Raw genomic sequence first — 17,360 nt, 5'->3', positions numbered from 1 at the left:
GTCCAATTCAGCCAGGTGATTGATTGATTGTTTGGATGATCACCTGGTTGAGTTGGACAGGTAAAGCAAGGTCATTTGGAATATATGGCCCAAGATTGTAAATAATAAATCCATTTTGCCCATCACTGTTTATGTGTGGACTCTTCTTTCTTACTCTTTTGGCAGCTGAGCACTGTTGTCCTGTGCCAGGCTGGCGATGGCACGTGCCAGGTTGTTGATGGCCTCAATCTTCCTCTCCTCCAGGGCCTTCTGCTGAGCCCACATATTCATCTTCCTCTCCTGTAGCTCCAGGTAGAGGTGCAGCACATCCTGGTTTTGCTGCGGGGGCTTGGGGGCCATAATATGTGTGGCTGCTATGGAAGGGGCCGCCGCTGCGGTCAGCGTGGGCGCCGCTGCTGTGGTTATGGAGGGGATAGGCAGGATAGGGGTGAAGCGTTTGCTGGCGATAGCCTTGCCCAGTTTGGTGCCGTTGAGTTTGGCCTTGCGCTGGGCCTCCATGTCCTCCCTGCTCTTGCCCAGCACGTTGTGCATGACCCGGAAGAACTCCCAGTGGATGCTCTGCACCCCCAGGCGCACGGCGCGCTCGGTGTTCTTGCGGTAGGTGGCCAGCATGTTCCTCCACTTCAGGTCGCACTCGTAGGCCTTCACGGCCACGTCCAGGCTGCCGGCGGCCTGGAGCTTCGCCGTGACCCTCTCGGCCACCGTCTCCCAGAGCTTCTTCTTTTTGCACACGGGCTGGTCAAATTCGGGCTCCATTTCCAGGCGCGTGTTGACAAGCTGCCATGTTGCTTGCAGGGTCCAGACAAACTCTAGGAGTTGGCAGAGAGAAGAGGGATTACTTAGGTGATGAAGTGTTCTGTCATGAAATTGCAAATAAAGGTTATATATTTAGTAATGACATGATCATCTGCTGGCATTTTCTTCCCCTCAGGAAAAATTATATATGCATCTCACACACACACATTTATTTTAATGTATTATTATTGTTGTTGTTATTATTATTTATTATCATTATTATTCACTGAATTACAATGAATACACGTATGTATACAATTGTGCTAAATTGTCTACTAAAGCTAAAACTACATCTTCAAGTATGTTCTAAAATGAAATAGATTACATTTGGGTCATAGCCTATGCAATCCTGATGATTCGCGTTCATCGTTCCCTCTTCGCGTGCAATCAATGTGCTACTGGTGGATTCGATTACTTGAACAGACTTTGCTCACGTTACCTCCTTTCGATTTTTCAGGCTCAAAAGTGGTCAGCGTGGTCGTGCTCTCCTCGACTTCAACTTCAACACTTTCTGCATCCGTTGTTTCGATTACCTCCTCCATCTTGTGTGACAAGTGTGACTCTTTCACAAATAACTTGAAATATCAACAAATATAATCGACGATTTAAACAACTCTACTTTGGCAGCGATGAATTACTCAGCCGCATCTACAAAACCGATGATTATAACAACAACCTCCAGTTTGGCCTTGCGCCGCGATTTCTCAGAGAATAACCACGTCGTTCAGTGGGGATTGTAGTACTGTATTACTACAAATGAGTAAGCACACCCTGAGAGAAAACTGCAATCCCAACTTGCACGGCGTGTGAGAACAGGGGACTTTGGCATGCTTGGAATAGTAGTCTGGAGGATGCCCTTCTATATGAAAGTCGACACAATGGTTTATAAAAAAGAACTACAAGAACCACAGGTCAACCTTTACCCTTCAGATTTCATACGCTCCCCCTTTCCTCCAACGCCTCCTATGACGCCGCCCTGTTTGTTGCTGTGCTAAAGATGGCGTCTGTGCTATGCCAAGATTATGGCGTTTGCTTGATTATATAAATTTCGAATGGAGGAAGGCTGAGTAGATAAAAATACGATCTTACGGTTAGGAAAAGTATTAGATACACATATATGATGAAAGATTGAAGTCATATATCCAGTTAAACATAGAACAGACGTACTTTTTTCGCAGGCCCGACGTAATTCCGAAAGCGAGCGAGGGGTTAAAAACTACAACTCCCAGGAACTCTCCATAGAGGCGTTGCCAGGTTGTAGCTATCCTGTTTGTAATGATGGTGAGTGTAGTTTTTCTTCTGCAGGTTAGTGCCTTCTTCACATGAGCTGAAAATAGTTATTTGTATTTGTTAAGAAGGAAAACCAAGATATAATTTAAAAAATATTTGATGGAAGTCTGAATGTTCTCTGGGTATCCACATATTTCCAAATACCCACATATCTTGCTCAGGCCACCCCTGTCATATACTAAGTGTGGTGGGGCAGTGTTGTCATGGCCACACATGGCCATTTAAAAAACTCTAAAATTAGTATCAAAGATGGGCAGTCAGCCCTCCCAGAGTCTTCTTTGACATGGTGCATTTCCCAGTTGTCCAAAGTGTCACTTGCAGCCAACAATCAGATCAGTGGCACCCAACAGACAGAGCTGAAACATTGTGATGGTAGGGACAAGACCAATGACAATCAGAAGAAGCTTCAGGCCAGCCAGTGGCGAGCTCTCGTGGCTATCCGGACACAGCACATCAAAGGGGGCAACAGCAGGATAAGCCGGTACAGAGTTCAGGGGGGTTTGCCGCCACTTCTCAGCGTCCTAAGAAGATCTGACACATCGAGGAAAACCCTGGACCTGGCCCTCAGCATTCTGGCCAACTGCTGCACGGAGAGAGATGCAAGGAGAGAGGTGAGCAAAGCACTCATGACTCAAGGTTCCCACGGGTCATGGAATATCTGGAACATCATGGAATTTCATTAAAAAAAATTCCAGTCATGGAATTTTACCATTTTTGCATGCACAGTCATGCACTATCATGGAATTTTCCTAACAGTTGTGTAGAAGCAAAAACCTTTTTTGTTCCATGTATAACATTTGTTTCTTGCTGGTTATACTACAACGCTTAGACAGAAAGCGTTTGGTTTTTTCGCTGTATGTGAAACATTCTAGGATGCAATAAGCTCTTTAGTCTGGCGGTGGCTCTGCGTCGGCTCTATGGGTGAAGATATAAGTTTACTCTTTTTAAAACTTAACGTTATTTCTTTTTACGGAAGTGGTCATGGAAATTCTGTGTTTTGGGTCTGGAAAGTCATGGAAAATCATGGAATTTTATATCTGAATTAGAGTGGGAACCCTGTAACTGCTGCTCTTGCAGGATTGCTGGTTGATGCTTTTGAGTATGACAAAAAAAGCAAATTGCAAAATAAGAACAATGACAGGCATTTTTGGGCAATAGTTTGAAAATTATCTAATGTTGTGTATTCACAACCTTGCATGGCCTGATGAGGCTTGCTTTTCAATTAAACACACTTTGCAATGCAGTTCTGAGTAACTTATACTTTGTGTTTTTGTTCTGAAGGTCAGAAAACTAGAAGGAGTGTCTGTGCTAGGTAAGTTCATTGTTTTCATGAATAATTAACTACCAAATGTTTCGAACAAGGAATGTTTTTGTGATTGTTTTGGTTTGTTGCTTGTTTACTTACCGTATTTTTCTTCTGTCACTACAGTGGACATCATGAAGAAACATGTGTCTGTGGAGACCTTGAGGAATCGAGCTGCTCGGGCATTAGGCAACCTTGCTATGGATCCCGAGGGTTCAGCTTTGGTTCATTCTGCTGGTCAGTTTAAAAAAAAAAAAAGTAACTTTTTGCTGTTTCCTGCAAAGGGTCTATGCCGTTGTAATTCCATACTCGTTCTGTTCCTTTTTATTGCTTAGCTGTTGCATTTTAAAAGCAGGATATGTGTTTCCTGTATCATTTTAACGTTCTGTAATATCACCTTATTGTCTCTGGCAGGCGGAATACCTCCACTTCTCCTCTGCCTGTCTCTGTCACCTCCACCCTCCTCCCCCTCCCCCTCCTCTTCCTCACCCTCACCCTCACCCTCCTCTCCCAACCCCTCCTCCCCTTCTCCGCCCGCCCTGCCATCCCCTGCCAAGCTGGAGTGTGCCCAGTCGGCCGCCCGTGCCCTCCTCTACTTGGCAGACACCCCCGCCCACCGCCTCTCGCTGCTCTCCCACGGAGCTCTGCAAGGGCTGGCTCCACTCCTGTCTCCAGAGCTGCCGCTGGGCCTGCGACGGGCCTCTCTGCGCGCCCTCCACGACCTCACCCGGGGCTGCACTGCGGAGTGCGCCCGGGAGATGTCGCGGTCGGGGGCGCTGGCTCATCTAGGGGTCCTTATTGCGGCTTCAAAGGAGAGGGAGGGGGAAGAGGAGGAGGAGAAGGAAGAGGAGGAGGAGGAGGAAGAGGAGGATACCAAGGCCCTTGAAGAGCTGACGCTGAAGACCTTGGCCAACCTGTGCACTCAGGGCTGCCTCAGGCCGCTCGTGGGCTCCCTTGGGGCCGTTCAGAAGTTCACCGAGGAGGTGAAGAGGGACCCGGGAGTACCCAGGACGGCCATCTTTCTCAGGGCTCTGTGCTTGTGCTGCAAGGAAGCGGTGAATCGGGTCAAAGTCAAGGAGAGCGGCGGACTGGAGGTCCTGATTGGCTTCCTGGCCGCCCATCAAAACCATCCCCTCACGCGATTGGCCATCCTGGCCTGTGTAGATTTTGTCTATGACGAGTCGGCATTGGAGCACCTGCAGGATCTGGGGCTGATTCCACTTCTGGTGGCGCGACTGGTGGAGCACGCTAAAGGGGAGGAGACTGTGACTAAGGCAGAGCTCAGCCCCTCCGCAGCCAGTGACCTGATGTCTCCAGCAGGCTACGAGTCCTTTGACTTTCCGCACCCTGATGGGAACAGGAAGGATGATGTTGGAAAGGAACAAGGGGCTGGGTCGTCCAGTTTTCTAAGCTTGAAGTAAGACACTGAGTGGGATGTATTTTTAAAAAATGATCATGTTGTTAACATTATGTAGTGTTATGAAGGCAAGTGATGCCTGATAACAAAAATACGCATGCAGAGTCAGTAAAATTCTTTGACCCTAGTGGAACAATGTTCCAAAAAAACATTGTCCTAAAAAATAATACATTTCACATTGTTCAAAGTTAGTGCAGTCATCTTGCACACATTTTTTATTATCATGTACGAAGGTTTGATTGCCACAGACCCTGCTTTGTTAATTTACACTTGTTCACCTCTTTTGTTACGTCCAGGTCCTGGCTGGTGTCGGAGGGTTTGATATCTTCTGAGGGAGACCTTCTGGAGTCTTCCGCCGGTGTGGAGAGCGACTGTGGTAGTTCCCACGCCTCGTCCCCCTCCGTGGCGTCCTCCTCACCCACTCTCTCAGTCCTAGATGCAGCCTCCTCGTTTGCCACGTGTCCGTCGCCAAACTCAGCAGTCGCTCAGCCCAACACTGTGGCCTCATCCAGGCTGGCCCCTCTGTCCCCTCTGAGCCAGCTCGCTCCACATTCCACACAGAGAAACATGCCCACGTCTCCCTCCGCCCCCCAAAGCCCACCCCTGTGCATTGTTCCCAAACCCACCAGCCCTTCCAAGATCTGCTCGCCACCCAAGAAAAGACCCAGAGTGTCCTCCTCTTCATCTTCCTCCTCTGGTTATTCCACATCATCCTCCTCTCTTTCCACCCTCTCCTCCTCCTCCACCACCTCCTCCTGCTCCAGCATGGTGTCTCTGGAGGCCCCGCCGGTGATGTCCAAGACCCCCGTCTACCAGCACCCCTACCACCCGGAGCCGTGGGCCCCCGAGTCGCCCGTGCTGCTGCTGCTGTCGCGCTTCTCGCACGCTTCTGACCCCAGCGCGGCGCTGGTGAATGCGGGCGTGCTCTCGGGCCTGCTCTACTACCTGACGCAGCACCGGGACCCCAGCGGACGCTGCTTCCGCATGCTCAGCCGCCTCAGCTGCAACCCCAACTGCCTGCAGGCGCTGCTGCGGACCGGGGCCGTGGCCCTCATACGCCACGACCTGTGTCTGCGCAGCGCCAGCGGCGGAGTCGCAGCCAGGCGCGGAAAGGACAGGCAGACTGACCGTGTGAAGGCCAAAGTCAGGAGGCTAGGTGAGTTGGTGGTTTCATTCACCTTTGGGGCAGGGAACCAGACAGTTGAGGAAAAAGGGGTCAGATCTCCCAGGCCCAGGGAGTGAGGGGGGCACAGTTGGGTTCCCATTACATTGTATTTATTGGGTGGGGGCCCTTTCAGATGACTTTATCCTGGGCCCGGCCAAAGCTGTCATTGGCCCTGCCTTCGTGTGTGCAGTTTTTTTCTCTGAGTTTGCCTCTATAATTGACACCAGATGTTGTGAATTGTTAGCTGATTTGCTCCCTATTTTCCTTGGGAACCATTCAATGTGTTTCAATTTAGTGTTTGATATAGTATTTCATAACAATAATTTCGCTCATCAGCAGCTGCTCTTTCTTTTTTCGCTTCCTCAGGTCTTGGCTTGCTGAGTAACTTGCGAGTTCAGTGCGAAGCGGGCTTTGGCACCGGGGTGCTGTCCCATATCATGCTGTCTGGTGTTGAAGTGGACCGAATGTTCTGTGCTCTCTCATTACCTCTTATTTGCAGGTATGTGAAAATTATCTCAATATGTCTTTAATCTATCATTCAATCCAATGTTTTTATTCATATAGCACAATATCACAACGATACAGTTGATTAAAAGTGCTGTCAAATACACATTCCCACACCAGCTCTGGAGGCTGCCAAGAGGCCGCCAATCGCACAGGGTTCACATGACAAAATGCTCTCTCTCACAAACACACACACATACACGCACAGCAATAATATTCCTAAAATAGATTTGTTAGTAAGTGATCGAGGGCCTTCATTAAGGAGAGCGATTTTCATAACACTAGACCTAACCTATTAGCGCTGGTTACAGACATTATACTAATGTATTTGTGGTGCGATAATGACATTGAAGCACGTCTTCCTCTTACAGTAACAAAGTCCTGTTGAAGAAGCTCTTGCTTGACAACGGCGGCCTGGTGCATGCTCTGGATCCCCTCCTCTGTACCGACGACGGTAAGGAGGAAGACAACAGCAGCCGTGCGGAGAAGTGCCACAACTTCCTGTCCAGTTGGCTCTGCCCTCCGCAACAGGAAGTGACATCATCCAGACTCCACTCCCTCTACACCTCTCTCCTCATTGGCTGCCTCTCCAGTCTGCTGGCTCACGGCAAGACGGAGCTGGACCAGAAGAGAGTCAGCAGCGCGGAGCCACCACCCCAGCCCATGACAGATACCGCCGCGTGTTCCACCGCTAGCATCGTAGCTCCTGCTAAGGACACGGGAAGTGATGCGCCCCCATCGCCAAAGAAGCCGTGCCGGTCCGCCAGCAGCTGCTCGTACACCGACGCCACCCACGACATCTTCCTCCGTCTGGACGACGGCAGCCAGGTCCCTGCCTGCAGGGCAGCTCTGGAGGGTGGGGAGGAGGAGTCGGGGGACGGGGGGTCCGAGTACTTCCGAGCTCTGCTGACTGGAGGGTTCGGAGAGGCTCAGCGCTGCCAAGACGGCCAGGCCATTCCCATCAGGGACGTGCACTACGGCGTGCTGTTGCCCGTGCTGCATTACCTGCATGGCTGCCGCGTGGACGCCGGAGACAACGGGGCAGAGCTGAAGACACAGGGCACATCGGAGGAAGATGCTACTGCTGCTGCTGCCGCACCAGCACGCTGTAGCTTTTTGGAGTCTCTGTTCAAGCCAAAGGGCTGGGTCACTACTTCAGACTTCCAGAAGAGCGCTCTGTCGGAGGGGATGGTGGGTGCGTGCCGCTTCTTGGTGACCGGTTTGCAGAGAGATGCAGAGCACATGTGCGTGGCCTTGCTCCGCTCCTGCGCGGCCTTGATCAACTCTTCAGCAGCAGCAGCAGCAGCAGCATCCTTACCTCAGAGGTTGCCCAAGTCTTCTGTTTTACCCGACGACGGCAGCAGCAGGAAGACAGTGAAACGGGACGGTGTGCCCAGGCCGCTGCAGCAGCCCAGCAAGGTGCTAAAGACTCCTTTGGCGTCAGGACCAAAGTCAACCTCCAAGACCACCAAACCCCAGGACCCTAAGGTCGCGAGCAGCAAAGATGGCGAGCAGCAGCAGCTGCTTCGCCAAACACCCCTAAAGTCGTCGTCCTCGCAGGATATCCCAAGGGTATCTGCAGACGAGGCATCGGAGGAACGCTGTTCGTCACTGGCCCGTCTGCTACCACAGATGTACTGGTTCTCCCAGCGCTACAACTACCCCAGGCTGGGTAAAGCGTGTCTGGCCGTCTTGCTGCGTCCACAGGGGCACGGGGCATGTCGCGGATCACTAGCTTCCTGTCTTCCACCGGCCCAGGCCGCCGAATGCCTGCTACAGCTGTCCAAGGATGCAGACAGTCGGGAAGACTTGAAACAGGACCTGCTGCAGCTAGCAGCCACAGCACTTAGTTAAAAGGGATGAAATGGGATGGAAGTTCATCTGTTAGCTGCAGGACACCACAAGATGGGAGTTAAGAGAAATTAAAGGTTCTGATTTTTCTTTTCTCGCCCTCCGTCATTGACCCATTTGTTGTTGTTATTGTATTATCTCGGTGTCATTCCTAAAAAAATCATTGCCACGATGGAATATCTTTGTTTACCTTTTTTTTCTTGCCAATTCCACAATGATTTATTTAGTTTGTGTTTTTCCTGCATTTTTGTCATCAGCTTTTAATTTTGGCCAGAGCATCTTTCTGATCTTCCTAGTGTCAACAGCCCATTGTTATATACTATACTGTCGATGTGGCCATATAAGCTAAGGTGCTCTCTTTGGCCACCGTTTGATTTTGAAAAGGCATTGGTCTGAACTGATATGTGTCGATATGTTTTCCTAAAAACAAAACAAAAAATCAGTTCAACAGGATTGCCTTTGTACTTGCTTTTTAATTTTGTACTCATTTTGTAAGTATTTTTTGTAAATATGTAAAAGAGGTGTCAAGATTATGCCAAGTTAATATGTTTTGGCCAAGTGAGCCAAATTGAGTAATTGATGTCTGCTGAATTAGCTCTCCTCTGTCACATGCAGATTAGTTTCGTTCTTCGGTGTCATACATGGTTGCCATAGATTGCCCGATCCCTTACCCCAACAAGCACATAGATGATCTGTCCACCAGCCTCTCTCTTAAATCCTGCTAGAAATGTACATACTGTATAGAAGAGACCTTATAGAGATGTATAGTGTATAATGAGATGTGACAGTGAAAAATCTGAATAAACCGCACACAAACATGCCATTTGACAGTTTTCAGGTTTTTTTGCAGTGGATCACAAATGCAATCGTGCCCATTTTTGACGTGCCCATTTTACCCGTTACTGCGGTGCACAGGTAAATAGTGTGTGAAATGTGCGTATGTGTACCAATGACGTATACTAAGTTACTAATATTATACGTTAGAGATGGGACCAAGTCAATATTTTGCAAGTCAAATGTACATACAGTAAGTCTCAAGTGCAAGTCTAGTGACAAGTTAAGAATCATCTGGCCAAGTTAAGTCCAAGTCTTTTTTTTTTTTACCAAGTCCTTAACAAGTCACCATGTATTCTACCCACAATTTTGACAACTACTTTTGGTTATAAATTCGTTACCTCTCCACACTGCCATGCATGTCCCCATGGCCCGTCACGCTCCAACCAAAAATAGATCTACTGGTACTTGGTTAAGGGCAAATAACTTGTTTGTCATGCAATATGCAACATACAAATGCAATAAAATGGAATATAATATATTTAGACTTGGCATGGCATTGTAAGCTTAAACTGTCAAGTAAAGTCTATAGTGTATAAGTCAAGTCACAAGGCATTCCTAATATCAAGTCTCAATTTGTGATTTGGTCATCAATTTGTGACTCGAATCCAAGTTAAAAGACCCACATCGCCGATGTACGTCATTGGTGCACATATACACTGTATTTAATATTTTGACTTGGCACTGTTCCATAGTCCTAAAAGAAAGCTGCACTGAATGGCACCGCCTTTTTTTTATTTGTAACAATGGTTTTCCTTAGAGCTCAGGTAATCATCAATCATCATCAGTCCTTCATCATCATTACTGTATCAGTGATATCCAGAAACAAAGTTGCATCCTGAAGAAAATGACACAGTGTTGAGTACTTTGGAAAAAAAAATGGAAGGATTTATTTATTGTGTCATGTTTTGTTGTTGTTGTAGTTGTTGCAGTTGTTGTGATGTCTGTGTTCGGCCCCTGAGCCCATGTCATAGGGAGCTATGGAAGTGTAGCTCGTAAGGTAGGAGTGAACATGAGGTCGGAGGTCGACAGCAGAGGGCGCCGCTGTGACTAGTGGTCGTGACCACCCTCATAGCCGTCTGGGAGAGCGTTGACGTGACCGTTGTGGATGAGCGAGTGGTTGCCATCACCCCAGGGGAATTTCTGCAAGAGAAAACGAAGACAACAAACCAGTTACAAGTAAAGAATGGATAGACTGCATGGGCCTATCCTGTCCCTGAACCCCAGTCCTCTATGGCAGGGGTGGGGAACCTTTTTCATTCGAGGGGCCACTTCAAAGTCCTCAAAGGGCCGTAAAAGTCCTCCAAGGGCCATACTATGAACATAAACCAGGGTTTCCCTCTGCTCTTCGGGCCTATATTGAAGGCAGCTACCTTTAAAACAGACCCCACCTTTTCTAGATCCCCTGAAATATAACTTAATTGTATTGCAAATGTAATTTCTAACATTCCTTTACCAAACATGTCATATTTCATGTGAAGCTGCATAACATTAAGATTATATCGGGGGCCGGATAAAACAGCCTCAAGGGCCGTAAGCGGCCCTCGAGAGACATTAAGTTCCCCACCCCTGCTCTATGGAAATCATTCTCATATTCCGTTAAAATTGCACTTTTAATATTCTCCTCCTCTCTAATATTTCCCCCAACAACATCTGGCCTAAAACCCTCAATCTGTTTGAGAACTAAAAAAAACGTTCTTGTTGTCTTGTTTGCTATGATCTAGCCGATGTTTTAATCTCTGTATTGTGATTAAGTACAGTATCTCACGAAAGTGAATACACCCCTCACAGTCTTGCAGATTTTTGAGTATATCTTTTCATAGGAAAGCATTACAGAAATTTCGTTTTGACACAATGATTAGTGACCTTTTAACAACATATTTAACCGCTTACATTTCTTGTTCACTCAGAAAAAAACAAAATACAGCCATTAATGTTTGAACATGTACTCACAAAAGTGAGTACACCCCAGATTAAAATCTGGTAGAGAAGGGGCTGTGTTGGCTCGAATCGTCTCGAAATGAAATGAAATGAAAAGGGATGAAAGGGGAGGTCATCAGTGTGCGTTTCAATCTTTCTTTGCATTGAACTTTTACATTTTGAGTCTGCATCTGGCTTAAATAGATTGGTGTGAGATTTGAATGCAATCCTATGGAGAATATCATGATCTGCTTCAGTAGTCACAGTGCATAATGACATGCATGTTTCTTTTAGGTGTATTTCAGATTACCAATGTTGACAGCATTCATGCATCCATAAACCATGTCAGTCCCACTACCATGCTTGGCTATTGAGAGTATACACCTTTTTTGTAAAACTCGCTTGTTTACCACCACACATGCTTGACACCATCTAAAGCAAATTTGTTTATCTTGGTCTCAAGAGAGATGAACAGACCAAGCATATGGATCACTGGAACCATGTCGTGTGATCTGAAGAGACCAAGATAAACAAATATACTTTAGATGGTGTCAAGCATGTGTGGTGGTAAACAAGTGAGTTTTACAAAAAAAAGTGTATCCTATCAAAAGCCAAGCATGGCAGTGGGACTGACATGGTTTGGGGATGCATGAATGCTGTCAACATTAGTAATCTGAAATACACCTAAAAGAAACATGCATGTCAACATGCACTGTGACTACTGAAGCAGACCCTGTTATTCTCCATAGGATTGCATTCAAATCTCACACCAATCTATTTAAACCAGATGCAGACTCAAAATGTAAAAGTTAAATGCAAAGAAAGATTGAAACGCACACTGATGACCTCCCTTTTCATCCCTTTTCATTTTGTTTCATTTCGAGACGATTTGTGCAAACACAGCCCCTTCTCTACCGGATTTTAATCTGGGGTGTACTCACTTTTGTGAGTACATGTTCAAACATTCATGGCTGTATTTTGTTTTTTTCTGAGTGAACAAGAAATTTAAGCGGTTAAATATGTTGTTAAAAGGTCACTAATCATTGTGTCCTAGTGAAATTTCTGCAATGCTTTCCTATGAAAAGATATACTCACAAATCTGCAAAACTGTGAGGGGTGTATTCACTTTCGTGATATACTGTATGCACTGTGGCCAAAGTAGGTATTGCAACTATGTTGCTCATTGAAACGGCACTGCCTTTTGCCAAATTTTGTCTTTTCATGAATAATTTACCAAGTAATAAACTAACATTTACTAGTATGACCAAAGTACAGTAAGTTGTGCATCTAAAAATGTCTATTTCTGGAAATTCAAAATGGCAGACATGGAGGAGATGTATGAAAAGTGCGGTTTTCCTACTCATAATGAATACTTAGAAATTGATGGTGGTGGTAACAGTTGTAAATTAGCAACATGAATTCTGGAAATAAACTACTAAAAATATCACACAGTGCACCTTTAAGTATGCTGTGGGAATTTGGTATGCCGATGTACAGTATGTTCTCTAATTGGAACTTCTCTGATTAAGGCACAGCAGTAAATAATACTACATGGTGCAGGGACAGGGTGTCCCCAATACAATGTATACACAGATTTTTTTTTTTTTTTAAAGATAGATGAGGGAGCGCTTTCTTGGGTCTCAATCAGGTAAGGGAAATGGGGCATCTTAAACTTCAAAGTAAAGGAGGGTCCTCCCGAGGTAACACTGCTGTTGGGTTTTTATTTTTGCCACACGCACCGACGCGTTTCAACTCGAGTTGAAACACATCGGTGCGTGTGGCAAAAATAAAAACAATCAACAGCAGTGTTGAGAATAATAGAAATAGAATAATAGAATTTACAGACATCATTTATTTTTTTATCACCTTTAAAACTGATGTCCACTCTGATCAGGCACTGCTGTCAATGTAAATTTCTTTCAGAATTTTCGTGCATCCACTTCCAGTGGTTGCAGTCAGTTTCAGTCACTGTTACAGGACTCATCATGTAGACTTAAGACATCAGTTTTAGAATTTGTGAGAAATTCTTCACCTGTCATAGGTAGGTGGGTAACTAGGCCCTATTTGGTGGCTGATGGTTAAGTCGCAACCCTGGTTATGACCTACCTTGGTGCGGATGCGCAGGTGAGGATAGGGTATAAACTCGGCCCTATCGTGCTTTGCGTGCTCCACCGCTTTTAAGTAGGCGTTGACCATGCACACAGCCACACCGGGCAGAGCCACAGTGAATGACAGGATCTTCCAGAGTTTTGCTGCAACGGATGGAGATACAGTAGGTTGGTGTAGCTCACTGTATGTACAGTATATGCGAGTGCAGCTATTCCTACAGTATTGACAATCAGTTGTTTACCAACCAACCATCACGTACAAATGAGACAAAACGACAGGACATACCAAAGTAGGCCTACATACAGTAAATTTGAATATATCATAGCAGAGAAATGCATTAAAACATAAAAGATTATTTTATTTTAAAAATGGTTAAAAAAAACATTAAAAAAATGTATGAATTCATCACTTTGTGCTGCCAATGGTAAAGCATATTTTGAATTCACTACAGGGGAAAAAATAATGTTTTTTTTATTATTCTATCCCTCCATTGTTTGAAAAGGACCACATCTAGGCCAATGGTTCTTAAACTTAAAAATAATAATAATAATAATAATAAAAAAAATTGCTCTTGGGATTCTGTAGGCCTAACATTCACCAGTATAATCATTTCGGCTACAACCACAGGTTAAGAACCATTGATCTAGGTCAGTGGTTCTCAACGTTTTTTGATCAAACGCCCCCTATACCTCATCATAAGCCTCCCAACTCCCCCTTGACTTCATCATAAGCCTGACAACGCCCTCCTTACTATTAAAATAATGAAATGGACTACTGCACCCAATGAAAACAAAGCACAGCCCCCTCTCAACTGTATCCTTCTCAACGCCCCCCTAGGGCTTCCCAACGTCCCCTGGAGGGTTGTACCACCCCCGTTGAGCACCACTGATCTAGGCTATATACTGTAAGTCTATGAGAGTTAGAGTTAGAGAGTTGAGAACCAGTGATCTAGGCTATATACTGTAACTCTATGAGAGTTGGCACTAACTTGCTTGTTCTCCATGGGACTACTGATCTAGGCTATATACTGTAACTCTATGAGAGTTGGCACTAACTTGCTTGTTCTCCATGGGACTACTGATCTAGGCTATATACTGTAACTCTATGAGAGTTGGCACTAACTTGCTTGTTCTCCATGGGACTACTGATCTAGGCTATACAGTATACTGTAACTCTATGAGAGTTGGCACTAACTTGCTTGTTCTCCATGGGACTACTGATCTAGGCTATATACTGTAAGTCTATGAGAGTTGGCACTAACTTGCTTGTTCTCCATGGGACTACTGATCTAGGCTATATATACTGTAAGTCTATGAGAGTTGGCACTAACTTGCTTGTTCTCCATGGGACTACTGATCTAGGCTATATACTGTAAGTCTATGAGAGTTGGCACTAACTTGCTTGTTCTCCATGGGACTACTGATCTAGGCTATACAGTATACTGTAACTCTATGAGAGTTGGCACTAACTTGCTTGTTCTCCATGGGACTACTGATCTAGGCTATACAGTATACTGTAACTCTATGAGAGTTGGCACTAACTTGCTTGTTCTCCATGGGACTACTGATCTAGGCTATACAGTATACTGTAACTCTATGAGAGTTGGCACTAACTTGCTTGTTCTCCATGGGACTACTGATCTAGGCTATATACTGTAACTCTATGAGAGTTGGCACTAACTTGCTTGTTCTCCATGGGACTACTGATCTAGGCTATATACTGTAACTCTATGAGAGTTGGCACTAACTTGCTTGTTCTCCATGGGACGAGGCAGCGGCGAAGGCTCTGCTGGCCAGCACACGTGCGGATGATGAGGCCATGCTTCCTGCAGAGCAAGGAGACATGACAGCACATTCATAACAATACTCCCCTTTTACATACAGTAGTGCACTGCTAAGGGGTGACACTGTGTGCATTCCAATAAGCGACCTTGTGTCCTCCACTTGGGCTTGTGGCCTCACGTTTGGCTGATGCCCTGCCTCCGTGGAGAAAACAATTAAGTTTCCCTGCTGTCAGTCTAGCCACAACAATTTTTGGGGGACTATTCTTCATTTACCATCCGGTTTGCAAATGAGAAAATGACTTTACAATTGAGCTTTTGCGAGATATTGAAATACACTGTTTAATGCTGTTGTCAGTGATGTCATCACGACGTATTACTTCCTGGTACGAGGCCACAAGGACAAGTGGAGGACACAAGGTCGCATATTGGAACGCACCCATGGCTTAGTGGGCTAATGTGTGCAGTACCATCAGGCCGGGGACCCGGGTTCAATTACGACCCTGAGGTTGTCTCCTGATCCTTCCCCATCTCCCTCCCCCCACTTAATTGCTGTCTCTTTCACTGCCCTATCTGAATAATTAAGGCGTAATAGCCAAACAATAAATATATAAGGGTTTTATGTACAGTAGGCTAGTGTTTTTCACGACAGTCATAGATGATTTGCTTTCCATAATATTACATTTAGCAGATGTTTTTATCCAAAGCAACTTACAAGCAAGGATAATATCAGCAGCACATACAGTTTTCAGGGAAATACAGGCTATACACACTGTGTATTACACAGGTATCACTCTCACCCAGCCTCAGCCCCTTTTCCCCTCTGATCCTGTAGGTCCTGAACCATGAGCACCAAAGAGGCTACAGAGCGCAGCATCCTCCTTATTACAGTAATATCAAGGCTATTATCCTCTCTTTATTTACAGGAGGAGATTACGGCCGTGACCAGGCCACTGTCTGGCTGGCCAGACCGCTTGTGTCTCCTTCAGCACAACAAGAGTTTTATTTGTTAAGTCTGACTGATTAAGGCTGTTTAGCTAGAGTAAGGCTGCAGCCAGGTGACCTTAATTAATTGCACATTGGTGATGTTGTGGACTAAACTTGTTTTCACTGCGGGTTTACAGCAATCATTGACCCCTGTGATGTAGTACAAAACATTCATTTCTATCAGTCTTGCATGAAGGTAAATTAATATTGTTCATACATAGTGTGAGTAAACACTGTATGGCAGTAGATTTAACCGAAGGACTAATGGACAAGAGGAAAACAGCCCAATATAACACATTGCACTTCCTGATTTATAATGCATTTACTGTATATGTACAGTAAGGAAGTGAGGGAAGTCCAACAGTCCAATATAAACAAATGCTTTTATAAGCCCACATCCACATTACATACAGATATATAGGCCTATATGAACAATATCTACAAAAATGTCTGAGTTCCATTATGACTAATCACTATGAACTGGTATTTTTACATAAGGTCATTGTGTTTCACTTTGACCTAAGAGCATGCTCCGGAGTTCTCTGCCACGAGAACTGAAATCTTTGTAAACATGACCTTACACTCACACCACAAGACTATGATGCAAGGCACTGTGAATGTAGGGGAAATGTTTCTTATCGTCGAGCATTATTAACTGCCAAACACATTAAAGAGCCATTGCAACTTTGGTTCTATTAAAGTCGATCAAGCCCTGCATTTTAAATGCAGGCCCAACCACATGTCCTTCCTCTGACCAGTATATCAAAAGAGGCCTAAGAACTTTGAAAGCTCAAGGTATGAGAAAGCATAAGGCTATATCTATATTTTGACATGAATATGCTGTTAACAATAATGTTGTCCCTGAAATGACAACTGTTTTAATTAGTAAAATATGTCAGTCTGTAGAGGTAGGCTACAGTACTGTAGGGCAAAGAACCTCAAAGGCACAGCCTTTAGTTTCAAAAAATGTCATTAATAATGCATATGAAATATAATACTGTACTTACACCTACCCTCTGTCGTTGGTCTTCTATATATCTTTAAAATGAAATCAATCCAGCGAGTCTCTCTTCTCTTCGCACCTTCGTCTGTTTGTCCTTCAGTCTGTCCTGGCCTGAACTACAAAGCTCCTCCCCTTGGCAGTTTGTCTGTCTGCCAAGAAACATGAAGTTTATATTTGGTCAAGTATGGAGGCAAACGGGTGATGGAGGCTCAGCTAGAGAGGAGGACAGGGCAGAACATGTAGAGTAGACTAGCCTGTTGCCTGACATTTGCTGTCATTCTAGCTGTGGGGTGTATGCTACTTCATATAGGACAACTGGTGACATGCGTATGTTGAACCTACAGAGGGTGGAATATGTCACTTTTGTTTTAATATTTTATATTACTATTATTATTTCCATGT

At 45.3% G+C, this 17,360-nt stretch overlaps 3 protein-coding genes across 5 annotated transcripts; 1 reads left to right on the top strand and 2 right to left on the bottom strand.

The window, feature by feature from the left end:
- Positions 1 to 147: 147 nt before the first annotated feature.
- si:dkey-66i24.7 (uncharacterized) lies at positions 148 to 1,769 on the bottom strand. Its single transcript, XM_063189620.1, has 2 exons — positions 1,235 to 1,769; positions 148 to 809 (listed from the first exon to the last, which is right to left on the bottom strand). The coding sequence occupies exons 1-2, from the start codon at positions 1,335 to 1,337 to the stop codon at positions 151 to 153; spliced, it is 762 nt and encodes a 253-aa protein (XP_063045690.1). The 5' UTR covers positions 1,338 to 1,769; the 3' UTR covers positions 148 to 150.
- armc5 (armadillo repeat containing 5) lies at positions 1,770 to 9,148 on the top strand. 2 transcript variants are annotated; one of them, XM_063189594.1, is made up of 8 exons: positions 1,770 to 1,885; positions 1,974 to 2,696; positions 3,367 to 3,397; positions 3,515 to 3,625; positions 3,803 to 4,805; positions 5,102 to 5,961; positions 6,337 to 6,469; positions 6,846 to 9,148. In XM_063189594.1, exons 2-8 carry the CDS (start codon positions 2,289 to 2,291, stop codon positions 8,326 to 8,328), a joined length of 4,029 nt encoding a protein of 1,342 aa, XP_063045664.1. In that variant the 5' UTR covers positions 1,770 to 1,885; positions 1,974 to 2,288; the 3' UTR covers positions 8,329 to 9,148. The 2 variants fall into 2 exon arrangements, with proteins under 2 accessions (XP_063045664.1, XP_063045659.1); XM_063189589.1 differs by having other exon boundaries at positions 1,770 to 2,696.
- Positions 9,149 to 10,022: 874 nt separating this feature from the next.
- Positions 10,023 to 17,083, bottom strand: LOC134439722 (cytochrome c oxidase subunit 6A, mitochondrial). Of its 2 annotated transcripts, none has more exons than XM_063189630.1 (4): positions 16,963 to 17,083; positions 14,936 to 15,013; positions 13,186 to 13,331; positions 10,023 to 10,302 (listed from the first exon to the last, which is right to left on the bottom strand). In XM_063189630.1, the coding sequence occupies exons 2-4, from the start codon at positions 15,006 to 15,008 to the stop codon at positions 10,210 to 10,212; spliced, it is 312 nt and encodes a 103-aa protein (XP_063045700.1). In that variant the 5' UTR covers positions 15,009 to 15,013; positions 16,963 to 17,083; the 3' UTR covers positions 10,023 to 10,209. The 2 variants fall into 2 exon arrangements, with proteins under 2 accessions (XP_063045700.1, XP_063045710.1); XM_063189640.1 differs by having other exon boundaries at positions 16,969 to 17,079.
- Between the last annotated feature and the right edge of the window lie 277 nt (positions 17,084 to 17,360).

This window comes from Engraulis encrasicolus, chromosome 2 (genome assembly GCF_034702125.1).
Source record: "Engraulis encrasicolus isolate BLACKSEA-1 chromosome 2, IST_EnEncr_1.0, whole genome shotgun sequence".
NCBI lineage: Eukaryota > Metazoa > Chordata > Actinopteri > Clupeiformes > Engraulidae > Engraulis > Engraulis encrasicolus.
The sequence above is the reverse complement of the archived record's forward strand: the minus strand, read 5'-3'. Positions and strand labels throughout refer to the sequence as shown.